The sequence below is a fragment of the Melitaea cinxia genome, chromosome 18 (genome assembly GCF_905220565.1).
Source record: "Melitaea cinxia chromosome 18, ilMelCinx1.1, whole genome shotgun sequence".
Lineage (NCBI taxonomy): Eukaryota > Metazoa > Arthropoda > Insecta > Lepidoptera > Nymphalidae > Melitaea > Melitaea cinxia.
The window spans coordinates 13,930,428-13,953,152 of NC_059411.1; the positions used below are offsets into that span (position 1 = coordinate 13,930,428).

The 22,725-nt window shown below is 51.6% G+C and overlaps 1 protein-coding gene across 1 annotated transcript in view; it reads left to right on the top strand.

Annotated features, from left to right (window-relative positions):
• The window catches only part of LOC123662284 (DNA damage-binding protein 1), a 34,110-nt gene extending 14,002 nt beyond the window's left edge, over positions 1-20,108 (top strand). Inside the window, exons 17-23 of the mRNA XM_045597145.1 lie at positions 5,777-5,910; positions 6,342-6,467; positions 7,997-8,146; positions 8,640-8,770; positions 11,952-12,118; positions 18,799-19,025; positions 19,980-20,108. Coding sequence (XP_045453101.1) covers positions 5,777-5,910; positions 6,342-6,467; positions 7,997-8,146; positions 8,640-8,770; positions 11,952-12,118; positions 18,799-19,025; positions 19,980-20,063 — 1,019 coding nt within the window. The 3' untranslated portion in view covers positions 20,064-20,108. The remainder of the gene's footprint in view (positions 1-5,776; positions 5,911-6,341; positions 6,468-7,996; positions 8,147-8,639; positions 8,771-11,951; positions 12,119-18,798; positions 19,026-19,979) is intronic.
• Positions 20,109-22,725: the final 2,617 nt, after the last annotated feature.

Below are 22,725 nucleotides of genomic sequence, written 5' to 3' on the forward strand. Positions count from 1 at the left end.
GTGTCTGTGTGTGTGCCCGTGGCCGCGCGCGCCAGCGCCTCCACCGCCGCCGCCAGCAGCAGCGGCGCCGCGCCCGCCGCGCCCGCCGCCGGCAAGCACGCGCCCGTCGCGCTCGACGTCGAGCTGCACAACCTGCTCGTCGTCGACCAGCACACCTTCGAGGGTACGTGTCTGTCGTGTGTGTCATGTGTCTGTGTCTGTGTGTGTGCCCGTGGCCGCGCGCGCCAGCGCCTCCACCGCCGCCGCCAGCAGCAGCGGCGCCGCGCCCGCCGCGCCCGCCGCCGGCAAGCACGCGCCCGTCGCGCTCGACGTCGAGCTGCACAACCTGCTCGTCGTCGACCAGCACACCTTCGAGGGTACGTGTCTGTCGTGTGTGTCATGTGTCTGTGTCTGTGTGTGTGCCCGTGGCCGCGCGCGCCAGCGCCTCCACCGCCGCCGCCAGCAGCAGCGGCGCCGCGCCCGCCGCGCCCGCCGCCGGCAAGCACGCGCCCGTCGCGCTCGACGTCGAGCTGCACAACCTGCTCGTCGTCGACCAGCACACCTTCGAGGGTACGTGTCTGTCGTGTGTGTCATGTGTCTGTGTCTGTGTGTGTGCCCGTGGCCGCGCGCGCCAGCGCCTCCACCGCCGCCGCCAGCAGCAGCGGCGCCGCGCCCGCCGCGCCCGCCGCCGGCAAGCACGCGCCCGTCGCGCTCGACGTCGAGCTGCACAACCTGCTCGTCGTCGACCAGCACACCTTCGAGGGTACGTGTCTGTCGTGTGTGTCATGTGTCTGTGTCTGTGTGTGTGCCCGTGGCCGCGCGCGCCAGCGCCTCCACCGCCGCCGCCAGCAGCAGCGGCGCCGCGCCCGCCGCGCCCGCCGCCGGCAAGCACGCGCCCGTCGCGCTCGACGTCGAGCTGCACAACCTGCTCGTCGTCGACCAGCACACCTTCGAGGGTACGTGTCTGTCGTGTGTGTCATGTGTCTGTGTCTGTGTGTGTGCCCGTGGCCGCGCGCGCCAGCGCCTCCACCGCCGCCGCCAGCAGCAGCGGCGCCGCGCCCGCCGCGCCCGCCGCCGGCAAGCACGCGCCCGTCGCGCTCGACGTCGAGCTGCACAACCTGCTCGTCGTCGACCAGCACACCTTCGAGGGTACGTGTCTGTCGTGTGTGTCATGTGTCTGTGTCTGTGTGTGTGCCCGTGGCCGCGCGCGCCAGCGCCTCCACCGCCGCCGCCAGCAGCAGCGGCGCCGCGCCCGCCGCGCCCGCCGCCGGCAAGCACGCGCCCGTCGCGCTCGACGTCGAGCTGCACAACCTGCTCGTCGTCGACCAGCACACCTTCGAGGGTACGTGTCTGTCGTGTGTGTCATGTGTCTGTGTCTGTGTGTGTGCCCGTGGCCGCGCGCGCCAGCGCCTCCACCGCCGCCGCCAGCAGCAGCGGCGCCGCGCCCGCCGCGCCCGCCGCCGGCAAGCACGCGCCCGTCGCGCTCGACGTCGAGCTGCACAACCTGCTCGTCGTCGACCAGCACACCTTCGAGGGTACGTGTCTGTCGTGTGTGTCATGTGTCTGTGTCTGTGTGTGTGCCCGTGGCCGCGCGCGCCAGCGCCTCCACCGCCGCCGCCAGCAGCAGCGGCGCCGCGCCCGCCGCGCCCGCCGCCGGCAAGCACGCGCCCGTCGCGCTCGACGTCGAGCTGCACAACCTGCTCGTCGTCGACCAGCACACCTTCGAGGGTACGTGTCTGTCGTGTGTGTCATGTGTCTGTGTCTGTGTGTGTGCCCGTGGCCGCGCGCGCCAGCGCCTCCACCGCCGCCGCCAGCAGCAGCGGCGCCGCGCCCGCCGCGCCCGCCGCCGGCAAGCACGCGCCCGTCGCGCTCGACGTCGAGCTGCACAACCTGCTCGTCGTCGACCAGCACACCTTCGAGGGTACGTGTCTGTCGTGTGTGTCATGTGTCTGTGTCTGTGTGTGTGCCCGTGGCCGCGCGCGCCAGCGCCTCCACCGCCGCCGCCAGCAGCAGCGGCGCCGCGCCCGCCGCGCCCGCCGCCGGCAAGCACGCGCCCGTCGCGCTCGACGTCGAGCTGCACAACCTGCTCGTCGTCGACCAGCACACCTTCGAGGGTACGTGTCTGTCGTGTGTGTCATGTGTCTGTGTCTGTGTGTGTGCCCGTGGCCGCGCGCGCCAGCGCCTCCACCGCCGCCGCCAGCAGCAGCGGCGCCGCGCCCGCCGCGCCCGCCGCCGGCAAGCACGCGCCCGTCGCGCTCGACGTCGAGCTGCACAACCTGCTCGTCGTCGACCAGCACACCTTCGAGGGTACGTGTCTGTCGTGTGTGTCATGTGTCTGTGTCTGTGTGTGTGCCCGTGGCCGCGCGCGCCAGCGCCTCCACCGCCGCCGCCAGCAGCAGCGGCGCCGCGCCCGCCGCGCCCGCCGCCGGCAAGCACGCGCCCGTCGCGCTCGACGTCGAGCTGCACAACCTGCTCGTCGTCGACCAGCACACCTTCGAGGGTACGTGTCTGTCGTGTGTGTCATGTGTCTGTGTCTGTGTGTGTGCCCGTGGCCGCGCGCGCCAGCGCCTCCACCGCCGCCGCCAGCAGCAGCGGCGCCGCGCCCGCCGCGCCCGCCGCCGGCAAGCACGCGCCCGTCGCGCTCGACGTCGAGCTGCACAACCTGCTCGTCGTCGACCAGCACACCTTCGAGGGTACGTGTCTGTCGTGTGTGTCATGTGTCTGTGTCTGTGTGTGTGCCCGTGGCCGCGCGCGCCAGCGCCTCCACCGCCGCCGCCAGCAGCAGCGGCGCCGCGCCCGCCGCGCCCGCCGCCGGCAAGCACGCGCCCGTCGCGCTCGACGTCGAGCTGCACAACCTGCTCGTCGTCGACCAGCACACCTTCGAGGGTACGTGTCTGTCGTGTGTGTCATGTGTCTGTGTCTGTGTGTGTGCCCGTGGCCGCGCGCGCCAGCGCCTCCACCGCCGCCGCCAGCAGCAGCGGCGCCGCGCCCGCCGCGCCCGCCGCCGGCAAGCACGCGCCCGTCGCGCTCGACGTCGAGCTGCACAACCTGCTCGTCGTCGACCAGCACACCTTCGAGGGTACGTGTCTGTCGTGTGTGTCATGTGTCTGTGTCTGTGTGTGTGCCCGTGGCCGCGCGCGCCAGCGCCTCCACCGCCGCCGCCAGCAGCAGCGGCGCCGCGCCCGCCGCGCCCGCCGCCGGCAAGCACGCGCCCGTCGCGCTCGACGTCGAGCTGCACAACCTGCTCGTCGTCGACCAGCACACCTTCGAGGGTACGTGTCTGTCGTGTGTGTCATGTGTCTGTGTCTGTGTGTGTGCCCGTGGCCGCGCGCGCCAGCGCCTCCACCGCCGCCGCCAGCAGCAGCGGCGCCGCGCCCGCCGCGCCCGCCGCCGGCAAGCACGCGCCCGTCGCGCTCGACGTCGAGCTGCACAACCTGCTCGTCGTCGACCAGCACACCTTCGAGGGTACGTGTCTGTCGTGTGTGTCATGTGTCTGTGTCTGTGTGTGTGCCCGTGGCCGCGCGCGCCAGCGCCTCCACCGCCGCCGCCAGCAGCAGCGGCGCCGCGCCCGCCGCGCCCGCCGCCGGCAAGCACGCGCCCGTCGCGCTCGACGTCGAGCTGCACAACCTGCTCGTCGTCGACCAGCACACCTTCGAGGGTACGTGTCTGTCGTGTGTGTCATGTGTCTGTGTCTGTGTGTGTGCCCGTGGCCGCGCGCGCCAGCGCCTCCACCGCCGCCGCCAGCAGCAGCGGCGCCGCGCCCGCCGCGCCCGCCGCCGGCAAGCACGCGCCCGTCGCGCTCGACGTCGAGCTGCACAACCTGCTCGTCGTCGACCAGCACACCTTCGAGGGTACGTGTCTGTCGTGTGTGTCATGTGTCTGTGTCTGTGTGTGTGCCCGTGGCCGCGCGCGCCAGCGCCTCCACCGCCGCCGCCAGCAGCAGCGGCGCCGCGCCCGCCGCGCCCGCCGCCGGCAAGCACGCGCCCGTCGCGCTCGACGTCGAGCTGCACAACCTGCTCGTCGTCGACCAGCACACCTTCGAGGGTACGTGTCTGTCGTGTGTGTCATGTGTCTGTGTCTGTGTGTGTGCCCGTGGCCGCGCGCGCCAGCGCCTCCACCGCCGCCGCCAGCAGCAGCGGCGCCGCGCCCGCCGCGCCCGCCGCCGGCAAGCACGCGCCCGTCGCGCTCGACGTCGAGCTGCACAACCTGCTCGTCGTCGACCAGCACACCTTCGAGGGTACGTGTCTGTCGTGTGTGTCATGTGTCTGTGTCTGTGTGTGTGCCCGTGGCCGCGCGCGCCAGCGCCTCCACCGCCGCCGCCAGCAGCAGCGGCGCCGCGCCCGCCGCGCCCGCCGCCGGCAAGCACGCGCCCGTCGCGCTCGACGTCGAGCTGCACAACCTGCTCGTCGTCGACCAGCACACCTTCGAGGGTACGTGTCTGTCGTGTGTGTCATGTGTCTGTGTCTGTGTGTGTGCCCGTGGCCGCGCGCGCCAGCGCCTCCACCGCCGCCGCCAGCAGCAGCGGCGCCGCGCCCGCCGCGCCCGCCGCCGGCAAGCACGCGCCCGTCGCGCTCGACGTCGAGCTGCACAACCTGCTCGTCGTCGACCAGCACACCTTCGAGGGTACGTGTCTGTCGTGTGTGTCATGTGTCTGTGTCTGTGTGTGTGCCCGTGGCCGCGCGCGCCAGCGCCTCCACCGCCGCCGCCAGCAGCAGCGGCGCCGCGCCCGCCGCGCCCGCCGCCGGCAAGCACGCGCCCGTCGCGCTCGACGTCGAGCTGCACAACCTGCTCGTCGTCGACCAGCACACCTTCGAGGGTACGTGTCTGTCGTGTGTGTCATGTGTCTGTGTCTGTGTGTGTGCCCGTGGCCGCGCGCGCCAGCGCCTCCACCGCCGCCGCCAGCAGCAGCGGCGCCGCGCCCGCCGCGCCCGCCGCCGGCAAGCACGCGCCCGTCGCGCTCGACGTCGAGCTGCACAACCTGCTCGTCGTCGACCAGCACACCTTCGAGGGTACGTGTCTGTCGTGTGTGTCATGTGTCTGTGTCTGTGTGTGTGCCCGTGGCCGCGCGCGCCAGCGCCTCCACCGCCGCCGCCAGCAGCAGCGGCGCCGCGCCCGCCGCGCCCGCCGCCGGCAAGCACGCGCCCGTCGCGCTCGACGTCGAGCTGCACAACCTGCTCGTCGTCGACCAGCACACCTTCGAGGGTACGTGTCTGTCGTGTGTGTCATGTGTCTGTGTCTGTGTGTGTGCCCGTGGCCGCGCGCGCCAGCGCCTCCACCGCCGCCGCCAGCAGCAGCGGCGCCGCGCCCGCCGCGCCCGCCGCCGGCAAGCACGCGCCCGTCGCGCTCGACGTCGAGCTGCACAACCTGCTCGTCGTCGACCAGCACACCTTCGAGGGTACGTGTCTGTCGTGTGGGCCGCTGTGTCTGTGCCTGCGTGTGTGTCACTGTGTCTGTGTCTGCGTGTGTTTGTGTGTGTGTGTGTGTGCGCGCGTGTGTGTGCGCGCGCGCGCGCTTCTGCGTCTGCGTGTACGTGTAAGTGTGCGTGTGTGTGTGTACGTGCGCGTGCGTGCGTGCACCGCACCCGCCGTTATTAAGTATTTTAATTATAGACAAACATCTCTTCTGTAACGAGGATGAAGGATTAAGGGTTAACAGTAACAGTATCCACCCCGCTGTTTTACCACTATTTATAGACTGAAACTAATAAAACAGTAAATAATTTAAAAAATGTAGCCCAGCATTGGTAACAATGTGGACGTATATTCTGGGGTAGATAATTCAGCGATTACCCCCACAGTACTTCACGCGCACCAACTGCTATCAACGGAGTTCGCGATGTCGCTAGTGTCGTGCCGACTCGCTGATGACCCCAACCACTACTACGCTGTTGGTACCGCTATTCTCAACCCCGAGGAATCTGAGCCGAAGCAGGTAAGAAAGAGAGAGAGATAATATAAGATTGATCGCGTTAAATATGATTTATTTTGATTTAATCGAAGTCAATTTAAAAATAATATATCTTAACAGTTTTATCGTCTCGAATCGAAATGTAATTTAAGTGGTGTAACATAGAACAATCTTCGATATGCCTAATATTGTTTAATAAAAAAGTTTTTTATTTTTATTTTATACTTTTTGTTTTTTCTACTCCCAAACTAAGTTTGTAAGATGTGTTTTAAATAATGTAAAAGATCAGATGAAAATACGGGAAATCGATTTAATTGAAATTTTTATTTTTGTTACATCGATATTGTTTTTTTTTTTTGTAAGTTAAATATGTAATTGTTGGTGCTTCTTACCTGTGAATGTTTTATAAATGAAATTATTAGTTAAAGTTTGCCTCCCACACGTTCTGTCGACAGGGTAGAATCCTGCTGTTCCATTGGTGCGAGGGGAAACTCACGCAGGTCGCGGAGAAGGAAATAAAGGGCGGCTGCTACACACTCGTCGAGTTCAATGGAAAACTATTGGCTTCTATTAATAGTACTGTGAGTTACATTTTTATATACTAACTGAAATGAAACAAAAACGTGTGCGATCGCGTGCGATTATATGTACCGAACGAATGTCAAAAATAATATTTTTTTATTATTTTAGACGAGTGTGATTTTGACCACACGACTGAAGTAAAACTTCTTTTAATATGTACGATTTTATTTTTGTTACCCACACATTAGGAATTCTAAACATTTTTGAATATCATATCAAAAATTGACACGGTCAGTCGGAGACACGGGTTCGAATCCCGCTGGAGCGGTCAATTTTTGGTATGATATTCAAAAATGTTTAAAACTTCTTTTGTTATAGCCCTGCACTGTGTCTTAGATATACGAAACGTAACTGGCTATGAGAGAAAGAGAGAAACAAAATGTGCTCGCATCTCTCTCTCTCTTGTTCCGTTCGGCCGATCATATTTTTCGTAACGATATCGTCACGCATTCCCTAGCTTACTCTTCAAGTCAAGCGTGTGAAAAGATTCAAAATGTTAACGAAAATTGAAGGGTTACCTTTAAATAGCTATCAATTTAAAAATTGCTATATCTTAACAAGTGGTACATTACAAACTTATGTAATGTACCCAGCCTTATCCAGCATAATTTTTGTAATTTAGAAAAAGTGATTATAATTTTTGACCGTTAGAATAATTATGTACATTAATATTGCTGTAAATTTTATTTTAATTATAGTCTGGCTTTCGATATTGTCTTAAATTTTTAAATTTAATTTTTATAGATAAGACAAAAGTAGTTTTACAACTCTTGAAAGTTGAGTCCAACGCAAACCCAATGACCCAATGAGTACTGCTATAATTTACAATGAAAAGATGGTTTATGCAGAACTACCTTTCCAGAGTAGCTTGTATTTAAAGACAAATTAAAAGTTTAAAAAAGTCTAGGTTCTTTTTTCCATGTTGAACCTCCTATTTGAAAGACCGCAGTTAGCAATCGAACAGTACTAAATAACTTTTTATTGCAGACTTGTGTATTTACATTTCTTTTAAACGCTTAAGAAAAAGATTTAAAGTAATTTTACCTAACAATACCATATGAGAGGGTCGGTAACTCGTTTGCGATGCTTCTGGTGTTACTTTAAGCTAATCGCTTACCATCAGATGAGTCGTACGCTTGTTTGCTGAATTCATCATCATTACAGCCTATACAGTCCACTGCTGGACATAGGCCTCCACAAGTTCACGCCAAAAATAACATGAACTCATGTGTGTTGCCCATAGTCAGCACGCTGGGCAGGCGGGTTGGTGACCGCAGGGCTGGCTTTGTCGCACCGAAGACGCTGCTGCCCATCTTCGGCCTGTGTATTTCAAAGCCAGCAGTTGGATGGTTATCCCGCCATCGGTCGGCTTTTTAAGTTCCAAGGTGGTAGCGGAACTGTGTTATCCCTTAGTCGCCTCTTACGACACCCACGGGAAGAGAGGGGGTGGCTATATTCTTTAGTACCGTAACCACACAGTTTGCTGAATTAAATGTATAAAAAAATGCATGTTATATGCATGTTTCAGGTACGACTATTTGAGTGGACGTCAGAGAAAGAACTGCGTCTGGAATGCAGTCACTTCAACAATATTGTCGCTCTGTATCTAAAAGTAAAAGGAGATTTCATCCTCGTTGGCGATCTCATGAGATCCATGTCTCTATTGCAGTACAAACAGGTTTGTTACAATCACCTACTAATATATAAAGCTGAAAAGTTTGTTTGTTTAAACGCGCTAATATTAGCCACTACTGGTTCAAATTTAAAGATTATTTTTGTGTTGGATTGCCTAATTACCGAGGAAGTCTATAGGCTATTTTTTCCCTAAATAAGTTGCGTGTGGAAACGCGCAACACAACTAGTAAAACATATATGTAGTAATTTTTTTGTATTTGACACACAAAAACGTAATGGTTCAATGTACATTTTAAAAACATACAGTTGAATAAATATGAACTACACTACTTAATAAACCATATACATTTTAAAGGTTATGTAAGATTTTTGGCCACATTAATAATTCAAGTAATATCATATAGATTATTTTGTATTGTAATATTTAATATTTTCACATTACTTTTAAGAGATATATTTGGAGAAAAAAAAATTCATTTTTCTAAACAATTTCTTTTTAAATATTGTATAACAATGAAATCTAATATTTCATCTAGATGGAGGGTAGTTTCGAAGAAATAGCTCGGGACTATAGCCCCAACTGGATGACGGCGGTGGAAATACTCGACGACGACACATTCCTAGGAGCAGAAAACAGTTTTAACTTATTTGTTTGTCAGAAGGATAGGTAAGTTAAGATTCTTTAGTTTCATCTGCCCCAGACTTATTTATAGTATTTTGATCATATGTAATAAAATATTGGAACATTATTTTTACATGAATGTCATTTGAATTTTCGGTGCGGCTAAAATAATATTATGCTCCATTCAAATTGGGGCACATAGATTAAAAATTGAACAGTACAATAGATCGTATAATGGATTCGTATCGCTTCAGCCTGTAATATCCTACTACTGGGCATAGGCCTCTTTCCCCGTGTAGGAGAAGGATCAGAGCTTAATCCACCACGCTGTTCCAATGCAGGTTGGCGGATATATTCCATACTATGCGTAACGATCGCTATCAGGTGTACATGATAACAACCGGGACCGACGGCTTAACGTGCTCTCCGAGGCATGGTAGGGAGATCCACAAGGACTGCACAAACACCCAGACCACGGCAAACACCTGTTTGGCCAATACAAATGTTTGTCATGTGTGGGGATCGAACCCGCAACCGCGAGCGCAACCGGCACAATCCATGGCTGTGACCGTTGCGCCAACGCGGCGTCTAATCGATTCGTATACCGACCTGAAATATATTAAATTGAAATTATATATATATATATATATACACGGTGATTTTATAACCGTTTTGGAAACGAAATATTTTACTTTGGAATCATCTATAGTACCTATAAAAATTGATAAATCAATTGTAATGTTGATTAAAAAAAAGTTTCAATTTTAATATTCATTTTTACTCGATCGACTTGGAAAGTAGTAAGGCACTGATCATTCATTCATTATTTTATATGAATGAAACACGTCCGTGCGCGTTTCGGTTGATAAAAGTATACCTATAGGCGCGAGCTAGCGAGTACTTACGTAGATAGACTCGTTTGTCCTTCATACTTTACACGGGCTTAGGACCGTCAGAAATACCTATTTTATTTAAACTTCTTTTCGATTATTAACGACGATTGTTCTTTTCAGAACAAATAAATTTATAAACGGACTGTAGGTATAAATTTCTGGCGTATTTAAAAAATCGGAGCTATCTACAGAATAATTAACTTACATACGTATTAACAGTTTATTTACACTATTTACACTTCTCTGTATCGAAACAACTGCTCAAAATGGAGTCCGCTGCGTTCAATACACAATCGTACACGTTTAATACAATTCTTTTAATTTTCTTAATGTGTCTTTTCATCATCACTTTTCACTTCATCAAAAGCGTCCACTATCGCAATGCGTAAATCATCACAGCTTTCATATTGACGTGTATAATTTTTTATTTCCGACCACAAGAAAAAATCCAAGGGCGTTAAGTCCAGACTTCCAGGTGGCCAAGACACAGGCCCTCCTCGACCTATCCACCTATCACTAAACTCATTGTCCAGGTACGCACGCACTACACTCGCGTAATGAGCGGGACAGCCGTCGTCTTGGTAGTACATACCTCTCGAGTAAGCTAACGGCACATCGTCTACTAACTCAGATATTATTCTCCTTAACATCTCTAAGTACGAGTTGCCGGTTAGATGACCTTCAATAAAAATAGGCCCTATTAATTGGTCGTTAATAATACCGGCCTACACGTTCACACTGAAACGAACCTGGTGATGGTTTTCTCGTATCAAGTAGGGGTTAATTAGAGCCGAGTAATGCTCATTGTGCACATTGTATAGTCCCACTTGAGTAAACAGTGATTCGTCCGTCCAGAGTATGTTGTCGTTTGTATTATTTAACAACCACTGGCAAAAGGCGATTCTTGCCGGTGCGTTGTTTATTACGTGAGCCTTACGAAAATGATACGGGTGTAATCCTTGTGTACGTAATATCTTCCATACGAAGTTTTGGCTAACATCGAATTCTCTTGCTGCCATCCTTGTCCTCCGCCGGGGATCGCGCTCGAAGTACTCAAGAACATCTTCAAACTCCGGCGAATAATAATTTAAACGTCCTTGACCTTGTTTACACATGTACCGACTACCGCTATGGTATTACTGACCGACTGAAAGCCAGGGGGACGCGGGACGCCGACGATTACAGGTGAGCCGTCATTGGTCGACTCCGGCGCAACTCGGTAGCTTTGTTTTTATTGGCTAATACGATTTTGTGACGCAATATTAAAACGTATAGTATTTCTATTTTTAGAATTTAATTACCGTGTAGCGCTACTACTGGTTCTCACTTTTTGTCTGTAAACGATATGAATATCGACTTTGATGAAAAAAAAATTACATATATTTTTAAATTAACGTTATATATAGCTTCTGTTATTGATAAATAATTCAAAATTTTCGTTTCCAAAACGCTTTCAAAATCACCCGGTATATATACGTGAAACAAAAACTGTGTACCCCTTTTTACGAAAATTAGGTGGACGGAGGACTATGAAATTTTCCACACTTATAGTTAGATAGATAGAAGATAGATAGATAGATAGTTTATATAGAGAAGGAGTGTAGAATGCTAATATTATTCAAAATAATGCATGAAAAATACATTAAATCGATAAAAAAAAAAAACATTATACTATCATGTATTTGACACACACACAGACATATATACCTACCCTACCTACTCTTGTTTATTATTGTAGAAGTATAGTCTTTGACAACAGAACCTTAGTAATGTTGAAACTTATAATTTAAATGACTTATGGTCGAATTTCAACCTGTAGTGTATTAGCTCACTATAGCGTATTATATTATATTAGCGTATATACATATATCCTAAATGTAAGTATAAATTACGTGAGTAACATATTAATAAAGTAGTCTTACTAAAGTGTTCAAGCGACATCTAGTGGGTAGTGGCGCTTCTAATGATATGAAGTTGCCGCTTATCAGCCAATGAGAGGGCGACGGGCGGGGGGACCTCGCCTAACTTCATACGTTTTTTTTTTTCTTCATTCAAAATATTTAAATTTGTAACGTTATTTGGTCAGACAATACACGAAATTCTTATCATACGAGTCGTCTTTTATTTTAAAGCAAAAGTAAACGTTAATAGTTTTAATACCGATTGATCTTGAAATCGCATACAATACAAGCAATCTGAATTACGAACACTAAAGCATTCGACATGGTTTGATTTCCATCACTCATTACAACCTCTATAAACCACTGGAGCAGTTCGTAGAATACGTCCAACGATAATTTCCGTGTAACAATAATAATAGTTGTACCGTGCAGCGCGGCGACGACGGACGAGGAGCGCCAGCAGATGGGCTACACGGGGCAGTTCCACCTCGGGGACATGGTCAACGTCATGCGGCGCGGCGCGCTCGTGGCGCAGCTGGCGGACAGCGCGGCGCCCGTGGCGCGGCCCGTGCTGCTGGCCACCGTCAGCGGCGCCATCGGTGCGTACTCGCCTACCTATAACCTATAATAACCTATCACAGTCAACGTGATGCGGCGCGGCGCGCTCGTGGCGCAGCTGGCGGACAGCGCGGCGCCCGTGGCGCGGCCCGTGCTGCTGGCCACCGTCAGCGGCGCCATCGGTGCGTACTCGCCTACCTATAACCTATAATAACCTATCACAGTCAACGTGATGCGGCGCGGCGCGCTCGTGGCGCAGCTGGCGGACAGCGCGGCGCCCGTGGCGCGGCCCGTGCTGCTGGCCACCGTCAGCGGCGCCATCGGTGCGTACTCGCCTACCTATAACCTATAATAACCTATCACAGTCAACGTCATGCGGCGCGGCGCGCTCGTGGCGCAGCTGGCGGACAGCGCGGCGCCCGTGGCGCGGCCCGTGCTGCTGGCCACCGTCAGCGGCGCCATCGGTGCGTACTCGCCTACCTATAACCTATAATAACCTATCACAGTCAACGTGATGCGGCGCGGCGCGCTCGTGGCGCAGCTGGCGGACAGCGCGGCGCCCGTGGCGCGGCCCGTGCTGCTGGCCACCGTCAGCGGCGCCATCGGTGCGTACTCGCCTACCTATAACCTATAATAACCTATCACAGTCAACGTGATGCGGCGCGGCGCGCTCGTGGCGCAGCTGGCGGACAGCGCGGCGCCCGTGGCGCGGCCCGTGCTGCTGGCCACCGTCAGCGGCGCCATCGGTGCGTACTCGCCTACCTATAACCTATAATAACCTATCACAGTCAACGTGATGCGGCGCGGCGCGCTCGTGGCGCAGCTGGCGGACAGCGCGGCGCCCGTGGCGCGGCCCGTGCTGCTGGCCACCGTCAGCGGCGCCATCGGTGCGTACTCGCCTACCTATAACCTATAATAACCTATCACAGTCAACGTCATGCGGCGCGGCGCGCTCGTGGCGCAGCTGGCGGACAGCGCGGCGCCCGTGGCGCGGCCCGTGCTGCTGGCCACCGTCAGCGGCGCCATCGGTGCGTACTCGCCTACCTATAACCTATAATAACCTATCACAGTCAACGTCATGCGGCGCGGCGCGCTCGTGGCGCAGCTGGCGGACAGCGCGGCGCCCGTGGCGCGGCCCGTGCTGCTGGCCACCGTCAGCGGCGCCATCGGTGCGTACTCGCCTACCTATAACCTATAATAACCTATCACAGTCAACGTCATGCGGCGCGGCGCGCTCGTGGCGCAGCTGGCGGACAGCGCGGCGCCCGTGGCGCGGCCCGTGCTGCTGGCCACCGTCAGCGGCGCCATCGGTGCGTACTCGCCTACCTATAACCTATAATAACCTATCACAGTCAACGTCATGCGGCGCGGCGCGCTCGTGGCGCAGCTGGCGGACAGCGCGGCGCCCGTGGCGCGGCCCGTGCTGCTGGCCACCGTCAGCGGCGCCATCGGTGCGTACTCGCCTACCTATAACCTATAATAACCTATCACAGTCAACGTGATGCGGCGCGGCGCGCTCGTGGCGCAGCTGGCGGACAGCGCGGCGCCCGTGGCGCGGCCCGTGCTGCTGGCCACCGTCAGCGGCGCCATCGGTGCGTACTCGCCTACCTATAACCTATAATAACCTATCACAGTCAACGTGATGCGGCGCGGCGCGCTCGTGGCGCAGCTGGCGGACAGCGCGGCGCCCGTGGCGCGGCCCGTGCTGCTGGCCACCGTCAGCGGCGCCATCGGTGCGTACTCGCCTACCTATAACCTATAATAACCTATCACAGTCAACGTGATGCGGCGCGGCGCGCTCGTGGCGCAGCTGGCGGACAGCGCGGCGCCCGTGGCGCGGCCCGTGCTGCTGGCCACCGTCAGCGGCGCCATCGGTGCGTACTCGCCTACCTATAACCTATAATAACCTATCACAGTCAACGTGATGCGGCGCGGCGCGCTCGTGGCGCAGCTGGCGGACAGCGCGGCGCCCGTGGCGCGGCCCGTGCTGCTGGCCACCGTCAGCGGCGCCATCGGTGCGTACTCGCCTACCTATAACCTATAATAACCTATCACAGTCAACGTCATGCGGCGCGGCGCGCTCGTGGCGCAGCTGGCGGACAGCGCGGCGCCCGTGGCGCGGCCCGTGCTGCTGGCCACCGTCAGCGGCGCCATCGGTGCGTACTCGCCTACCTATAACCTATAATAACCTATCACAGTCAACGTGATGCGGCGCGGCGCGCTCGTGGCGCAGCTGGCGGACAGCGCGGCGCCCGTGGCGCGGCCCGTGCTGCTGGCCACCGTCAGCGGCGCCATCGGTGCGTACTCGCCTACCTATAACCTATAATAACCTATCACAGTCAACGTCATGCGGCGCGGCGCGCTCGTGGCGCAGCTGGCGGACAGCGCGGCGCCCGTGGCGCGGCCCGTGCTGCTGGCCACCGTCAGCGGCGCCATCGGTGCGTACTCGCCTACCTATAACCTATAATAACCTATCACAGTCAACGTCATGCGGCGCGGCGCGCTCGTGGCGCAGCTGGCGGACAGCGCGGCGCCCGTGGCGCGGCCCGTGCTGCTGGCCACCGTCAGCGGCGCCATCGGTGCGTACTCGCCTACCTATAACCTATAATAACCTATCACAGTCAACGTGATGCGGCGCGGCGCGCTCGTGGCGCAGCTGGCGGACAGCGCGGCGCCCGTGGCGCGGCCCGTGCTGCTGGCCACCGTCAGCGGCGCCATCGGTGCGTACTCGCCTACCTATAACCTATAATAACCTATCACAGTCAACGTCATGCGGCGCGGCGCGCTCGTGGCGCAGCTGGCGGACAGCGCGGCGCCCGTGGCGCGGCCCGTGCTGCTGGCCACCGTCAGCGGCGCCATCGGTGCGTACTCGCCTACCTATAACCTATAATAACCTATCACAGTCAACGTCATGCGGCGCGGCGCGCTCGTGGCGCAGCTGGCGGACAGCGCGGCGCCCGTGGCGCGGCCCGTGCTGCTGGCCACCGTCAGCGGCGCCATCGGTGCGTACTCGCCTACCTATAACCTATAATAACCTATCACAGTCAACGTGATGCGGCGCGGCGCGCTCGTGGCGCAGCTGGCGGACAGCGCGGCGCCCGTGGCGCGGCCCGTGCTGCTGGCCACCGTCAGCGGCGCCATCGGTGCGTACTCGCCTACCTATAACCTATAATAACCTATCACAGTCAACGTGATGCGGCGCGGCGCGCTCGTGGCGCAGCTGGCGGACAGCGCGGCGCCCGTGGCGCGGCCCGTGCTGCTGGCCACCGTCAGCGGCGCCATCGGTGCGTACTCGCCTACCTATAACCTATAATAACCTATCACAGTCAACGTCATGCGGCGCGGCGCGCTCGTGGCGCAGCTGGCGGACAGCGCGGCGCCCGTGGCGCGGCCCGTGCTGCTGGCCACCGTCAGCGGCGCCATCGGTGCGTACTCGCCTACCTATAACCTATAATAACCTATCACAGTCAACGTCATGCGGCGCGGCGCGCTCGTGGCGCAGCTGGCGGACAGCGCGGCGCCCGTGGCGCGGCCCGTGCTGCTGGCCACCGTCAGCGGCGCCATCGGTGCGTACTCGCCTACCTATAACCTATAATAACCTATCACAGTCAACGTCATGCGGCGCGGCGCGCTCGTGGCGCAGCTGGCGGACAGCGCGGCGCCCGTGGCGCGGCCCGTGCTGCTGGCCACCGTCAGCGGCGCCATCGGTGCGTACTCGCCTACCTATAACCTATAATAACCTATCACAGTCAACGTGATGCGGCGCGGCGCGCTCGTGGCGCAGCTGGCGGACAGCGCGGCGCCCGTGGCGCGGCCCGTGCTGCTGGCCACCGTCAGCGGCGCCATCGGTGCGTACTCGCCTACCTATAACCTATAATAACCTATCACAGTCAACGTCATGCGGCGCGGCGCGCTCGTGGCGCAGCTGGCGGACAGCGCGGCGCCCGTGGCGCGGCCCGTGCTGCTGGCCACCGTCAGCGGCGCCATCGGTGCGTACTCGCCTACCTATAACCTATAATAACCTATCACAGTCAACGTCATGCGGCGCGGCGCGCTCGTGGCGCAGCTGGCGGACAGCGCGGCGCCCGTGGCGCGGCCCGTGCTGCTGGCCACCGTCAGCGGCGCCATCGGTGCGTACTCGCCTACCTATAACCTATAATAACCTATCACAGTCAACGTCATGCGGCGCGGCGCGCTCGTGGCGCAGCTGGCGGACAGCGCGGCGCCCGTGGCGCGGCCCGTGCTGCTGGCCACCGTCAGCGGCGCCATCGGTGCGTACTCGCCTACCTATAACCTATAATAACCTATCACAGTCAACGTCATGCGGCGCGGCGCGCTCGTGGCGCAGCTGGCGGACAGCGCGGCGCCCGTGGCGCGGCCCGTGCTGCTGGCCACCGTCAGCGGCGCCATCGGTGCGTACTCGCCTACCTATAACCTATAATAACCTATCACAGTCAACGTCATGCGGCGCGGCGCGCTCGTGGCGCAGCTGGCGGACAGCGCGGCGCCCGTGGCGCGGCCCGTGCTGCTGGCCACCGTCAGCGGCGCCATCGGTGCGTACTCGCCTACCTATAACCTATAATAACCTATCACAGTCAACGTGATGCGGCGCGGCGCGCTCGTGGCGCAGCTGGCGGACAGCGCGGCGCCCGTGGCGCGGCCCGTGCTGCTGGCCACCGTCAGCGGCGCCATCGGTGCGTACTCGCCTACCTATAACCTATAATAACCTATCACAGTCAACGTGATGCGGCGCGGCGCGCTCGTGGCGCAGCTGGCGGACAGCGCGGCGCCCGTGGCGCGGCCCGTGCTGCTGGCCACCGTCAGCGGCGCCATCGGTGCGTACTCGCCTACCTATAACCTATAATAACCTATCACAGTCAACGTGATGCGGCGCGGCGCGCTCGTGGCGCAGCTGGCGGACAGCGCGGCGCCCGTGGCGCGGCCCGTGCTGCTGGCCACCGTCAGCGGCGCCATCGGTGCGTACTCGCCTACCTATAACCTATAATAACCTATCACAGTCAACGTCATGCGGCGCGGCGCGCTCGTGGCGCAGCTGGCGGACAGCGCGGCGCCCGTGGCGCGGCCCGTGCTGCTGGCCACCGTCAGCGGCGCCATCGGTGCGCACGCGCCTACTGGCCTCTTACTATTTAAATATAATAATAATGTACTGTGTGGCTACGGTACTAAAGAATATAGCCACCCCCTCTCTTGTCGTGGGTGTCGTAAGGGGCGACTGAGGGATAACACAGTTCCGCTACCACCTCGGAACTTAAAAAGCCGACCGGTGGCGGGATAACTATTCAACTGCTGGCTTTGAAATACACAGGCCGAAGACGGGCAGCAGCGTCTTCGGTGCGACAAAGCCAGCCCTGCGGTCACCAACCCGCCTGCCCAGCGTGGTGACTATGGGCAAAACACATAAGTTCACGTTATTTTTGACGTAAACTTGTGGAGGCCTATGTCCAGCTGTGGACTGTATAAGCTGTAATGATGAATAATAATAATAATACTCTTTATTGTACACCATTAAAAGAAACAACAGAGAAAAAAAAATATAAAATGAAAGATGTCCAAAGGCGGTCTTATCGCTGAAAGAGCGATCTCTTCCAGACAACCTTTGGGTATTGGACACGAAATAGAAACTGCAGTTAGGAAGTAAACAAACGATTGGTGTGCGAATTAGAATACTCGAACAAAGTACTAATAGACAAATATATAATAATAATAAACATACATAACACTTACACATATAAAATATATATATAAATATCTATATATATATATTTCATAACTTCTTTGGAATTTTTTATTTACATTTTTTTTTTTTACTTTTTTTGATGTTATAGTTTTTTGTAGTCTATATTACTGGTCTTGTAAATTTCTTTTTTCTATATGTAGTTATTTATTAATTATTATGTGTATTTAACTGTGACTTTTTTGTGTAAAAACTCTACGTTTTTAAGTGATGCTCTGAATAAACGTGTTTCTTTCTTTCTTTTTAAAATTAACGTCCAGGGTCTCTAATGGCCTTTCGTTGAACATACATTATAATACCACGAGCTATTTATTATTCGAACTACAAATCGACAGTTTTGTGACTGCCTAGTAAAGCTAGGACGTGGTCCGACTCTGACGGATTTGTTTTTATTTTATTCTATCCTAATATTATAAAGGTGAATAGTTTGTTTAAACGCGCTAATCTCTGGAACTATTGGTTCGAATTGAAAAATTATTTTCATGTTAGATTGTACATTTCCCGAGAAAGGCTATTATGTAATATTTAGTACCTTTTTTTTTCATAAATTAACCCGGGTGGAATCGCGGGTTACAGCTAGTACATATATAATGACAACTGACATATAATCATAGACTATATCTAAGATGAAATAAATAAATTAATTAATTTCTCTCTCACACACATACGCGCACAAGCGCGAACACTTCTAAAACTCATCACACCATTACACGGCATACGTATTCGGTATGAAGCTATGCGCTCACATTTATTGCAGTTTTTATTCACTTTTTTGTTTACCTACAATAATTGTAACACTTCCATATTTTATCTTTTATTGTGCACTAAAAATACATTACAAACAAAGCTTAAAGACAGTTACATAAAGGGCGGACTTAGGTCTAATTGGTCACTTGCTTCTTAATACTGCGTTGTATGTTACACCAGCTAAATAGTTTTTTATACACCTATAATTTGTAATTCCAGGTCTAGTCGTCCAGTTACCTCAAGAACTATTTGAATTCCTTCATCAACTAGAAGAAAGGCTGACTCACACGATTAAGTCGGTGGGCAAGATACCGCACTCGTTCTGGCGGTCGTTTAATACGGACATTAAAACCGAGCCGGCGGAGGGTTTCATTGACGGTGACTTAATAGAGAGCTTCCTCGATCTCTCGAGGGATATGCAGCAAGAAACGGTACAGGGCTTACAGGTAATTTACATTAATTTATTATAACTTTAAAAAAACGAGTGGGCTTTTGGACCACACGACTGAAGTACTTCTTTAGCAATAGGCCTGCACTGTGTCTTATTGTTAGATATACGAAACGTAACTGGCTATGCGAGAAAGAGAGACACAAAATGTGCGCTCCCACCTCTTTCTCTTGCTCCGTTCGCCTCGCCCGATCACTATTTTCGTAACTCTCGTCACGCATTCACCAGCTTACTCCCCAAGTCAAGTGTGCCTAAAGAAGTTAGATTTAAATTTATATCTGCCAGTTATGAGTCAATTAATTTTCTACTTATACGTCAGACCTCAAATGCCTCGTTTGTAATCAATAAACTCTAAAAGTGCTGTAACTAATTTTAATAATTCTTTTACCTTTAAAAACGTATACCATCCAGAAGTCACAAAACGTTACACAAGAACTCCTAAAGCAGCCATTAATGTCAACGGGAAGAGTAAGAGGAGGTTGATATTTGTTAAATTGTTACTCATAATCGATTTTCGATAGTAATAATCGATTAGTTCTAATTTCAACACTCTCCTTACAATCTAAAGGCCAGAAACCCACCAAAATGAACATGTAGGTCTTATATCACCTAACCTATAAGCTACAGTTGCAGCAGAGTTGCAGAGCATTCGTTGTCTAGTAATAAGTTAACGCGTTAGCGCAAGTCACAGTCCTGACTCGTGGCTATTGCACTAGCGGGTGCGGGTTCGATCCCAACACATAGCATACGTTTGTATTGGTCATACAGATATTTGCCATGGTTTGGGCGTTTGCGCTAGTGTATTTTGTCTGTTTTCGGACCCCCGACAAAGGAAAACATCGTAGTGGCAGCCGTTGAGTGTGAGGCGTTATTTATTTCCTGTGTTAATCTGTGATTGGTTGTAAATGTGCTGTGATTGGAAATAAAAATAAATAAATAATTGTTCGTACAGATTGACGACGGTGGCGGTATGATGCGGGACGCGACAGTCGACGACCTTATAAAGATCGTGGAGGACCTCACAAGGATACACTAGCAGTTTGAGTTTATATTTAAGATAAATAAATACGTTACGTCAGTCCATCGGCTATTTTATTGAATCTCCTCGAATTGTAACAAAAACTAAAGTTGATCATATTTTGCCCATATTTTATTAAGTTAATGACATAAGTTATGCTATAACAAATTTTCAAGTACTTTGTAAAAAAAACTATTATTCTTAATTTAAAAATGATGATTACCGAAAGAGCTCCTGGGGGATACCTATTGAAGATAGCAACGTGCTTGCGATACTTCTGGTGTTGCAAGTCTATAAGCTACGGTAGTCGCTTACCAACAATTGAGCCGTATGCTTGTTTGCCAACCTAGTTGTATAAATTTTTTTTTTAATATTTTCTTTCTTATTGAAAACACGTGACCACGTTTCCAGTTTTTAAGCTGTAATTTATCAATCAAATTCGGTTTCCTTTTATTTTTATATTGTTTTGGATTTTGCATTGCACCTATATCACCAATATTAACCTATGTCAACAAAATTTACATAAATATATATAAATGTGTAAATAGCAGAACTGTACATTGTGAAGTGTATGTTTAAATAAAAACACAAATTTAGAAATAAAACACTAAAGACGTATTTAAATGTTGATTTAATAATCAAGGCCATATATAATCACATAATCACAGTTTTGTTTTACAATAAAAAATTTAATATCCGCTTTAAATTAACCATAACAAAAAAATATTGCATTTTCATTAAATAATACAAATTTAGCTTAAATCGATATAAGCATGTACCCATAATACGTAGTTCAAAAGTACGTAGTTGAACAATCAAAAGTCAATACCAATAAAATACGTAAAATAAGGTGAATAAAGAATATTACTTAACCCTCATTAGTTAAGATAATTTACACCCACGTTTTATCGTGAAAATTTCATAATTTTTCCCTTTGACCCTGTGGAAAAACTCAGATATAAAATGTTAAGTTCTACTGGGTATCCTGATAGATTTATTTATCTTGATCGACAAATGCCCAGATAAAAATTGTATTTTAACGTATCAAATTTGAATAAAGTATTTGGACTCCCTGTTTGAAACACAATAGTTTACAATAACTTCCCACCAATCATCGTTTTATATTTGGATCTATCTGGAACTGCTGAGGAAACATGCACAAATGTATAATGATTAAAATGGATACAAGTTTAAAAAATAATAATAAAGTTAAACAATTACCTAATATTGCCTGTTTGAAATTATAAAAATATCATCATTGCCAAAACAATGATAAAGTTAATAGCTGACACAACAATGAATACTAATGCTAATTTAAATTCTAATTATTAAAATAATATTACTGATAATAAGTTCAATAGGTCAATGTAAATAAAAGTTTCACATACTTTGTATCAATTGAACATATTGTTATTTTTCGTTTTACATTCCACACAGTAACGCCCGTACGACCTGCGCATGTATCGTTAGTTTTAAACAAAATATTTCTTGGCTATACAACTTTTGTCTACTTAATATATAAAAACAATAAATGAAAAAGTATAAAAATATTACAATATTCTTTTTATCACATACAAAAAAAGGAAAGTAATAAGCTTTATTGTTATGACTCCTTTTACACGTTCTAACGAATAATAATAATATAAATTTATATTATCTATGTAGGTATCATAAAATATTCAAGGTTAACTAATTTATGTTTAAAAACTATGACTAAAGTCATGGAATAAGGAAAATAATGTAGAAAAAAGTGAGGAAAATATGAAACAAACTGTTCAGTCTATATTTCTTATCAAAATCCAACAATTATAGACAACTAGACATGAAATTGATTACATATTATATATACCATTAACCAATTATAAATAAAAATAGCCGGAAAATTTTATATCAACGTTTAAAATGTGTATGGAAGATAACTGCATATTAAGTGCATTAATGAGCAAAAATGAGCAATAAAATGATCTACACATAATTTACTTCAATTTAATTTATAAAAAACTGAATTATTCAAAGAATTTCATATTTTAAATTTTATGACAATTGGATATGGGCCGGGGCATAAAGGGATTTCAATAATTGTAGCTCTAGATACAAATATCTTTAAGAATTTTTAATTACAATTTGTAAGCTTTATAAAAACTGGAGTAATTGGGGCACTACGGATATTAAATGGCTTATCACCTTATAATAAAAAAAATATCAAATTATAATATATAATATATACACTTAACATTTTTGTCACCACATCACATATATTTGGGAGGGTATGATCTACGGGTCCCTTTATCTATAACTAGCACTAATTTATTCTCCTTTTTTGTAACATAGGACGAGCATTCTTCTTATGGGGTTGCTCTCCTGTTTCTTACAAATCTCTATATGGTGTTCCTCTGCTTTTTATTTAAATAACTGTGCATTCTCCATGGATAACCATTTTTTAACAAAAAAAAAAAAAAACAATAGAAAACAATCTTTAGAGGATATCATAATACTTGAGTTACTTTGTTTATGTTCCTATATACTGCTTTGAATTGAGCCTAATTTAAGTCACGTAAGAAACACAAATAAATTGCACTAGGCGACAAACATGTTAAAACCATTATATGCAATAGCCTTTCTGCCCCACATCAAAATTATTTCAAAACATAAATTAATTAAATTGAAATAAATTAAAAGG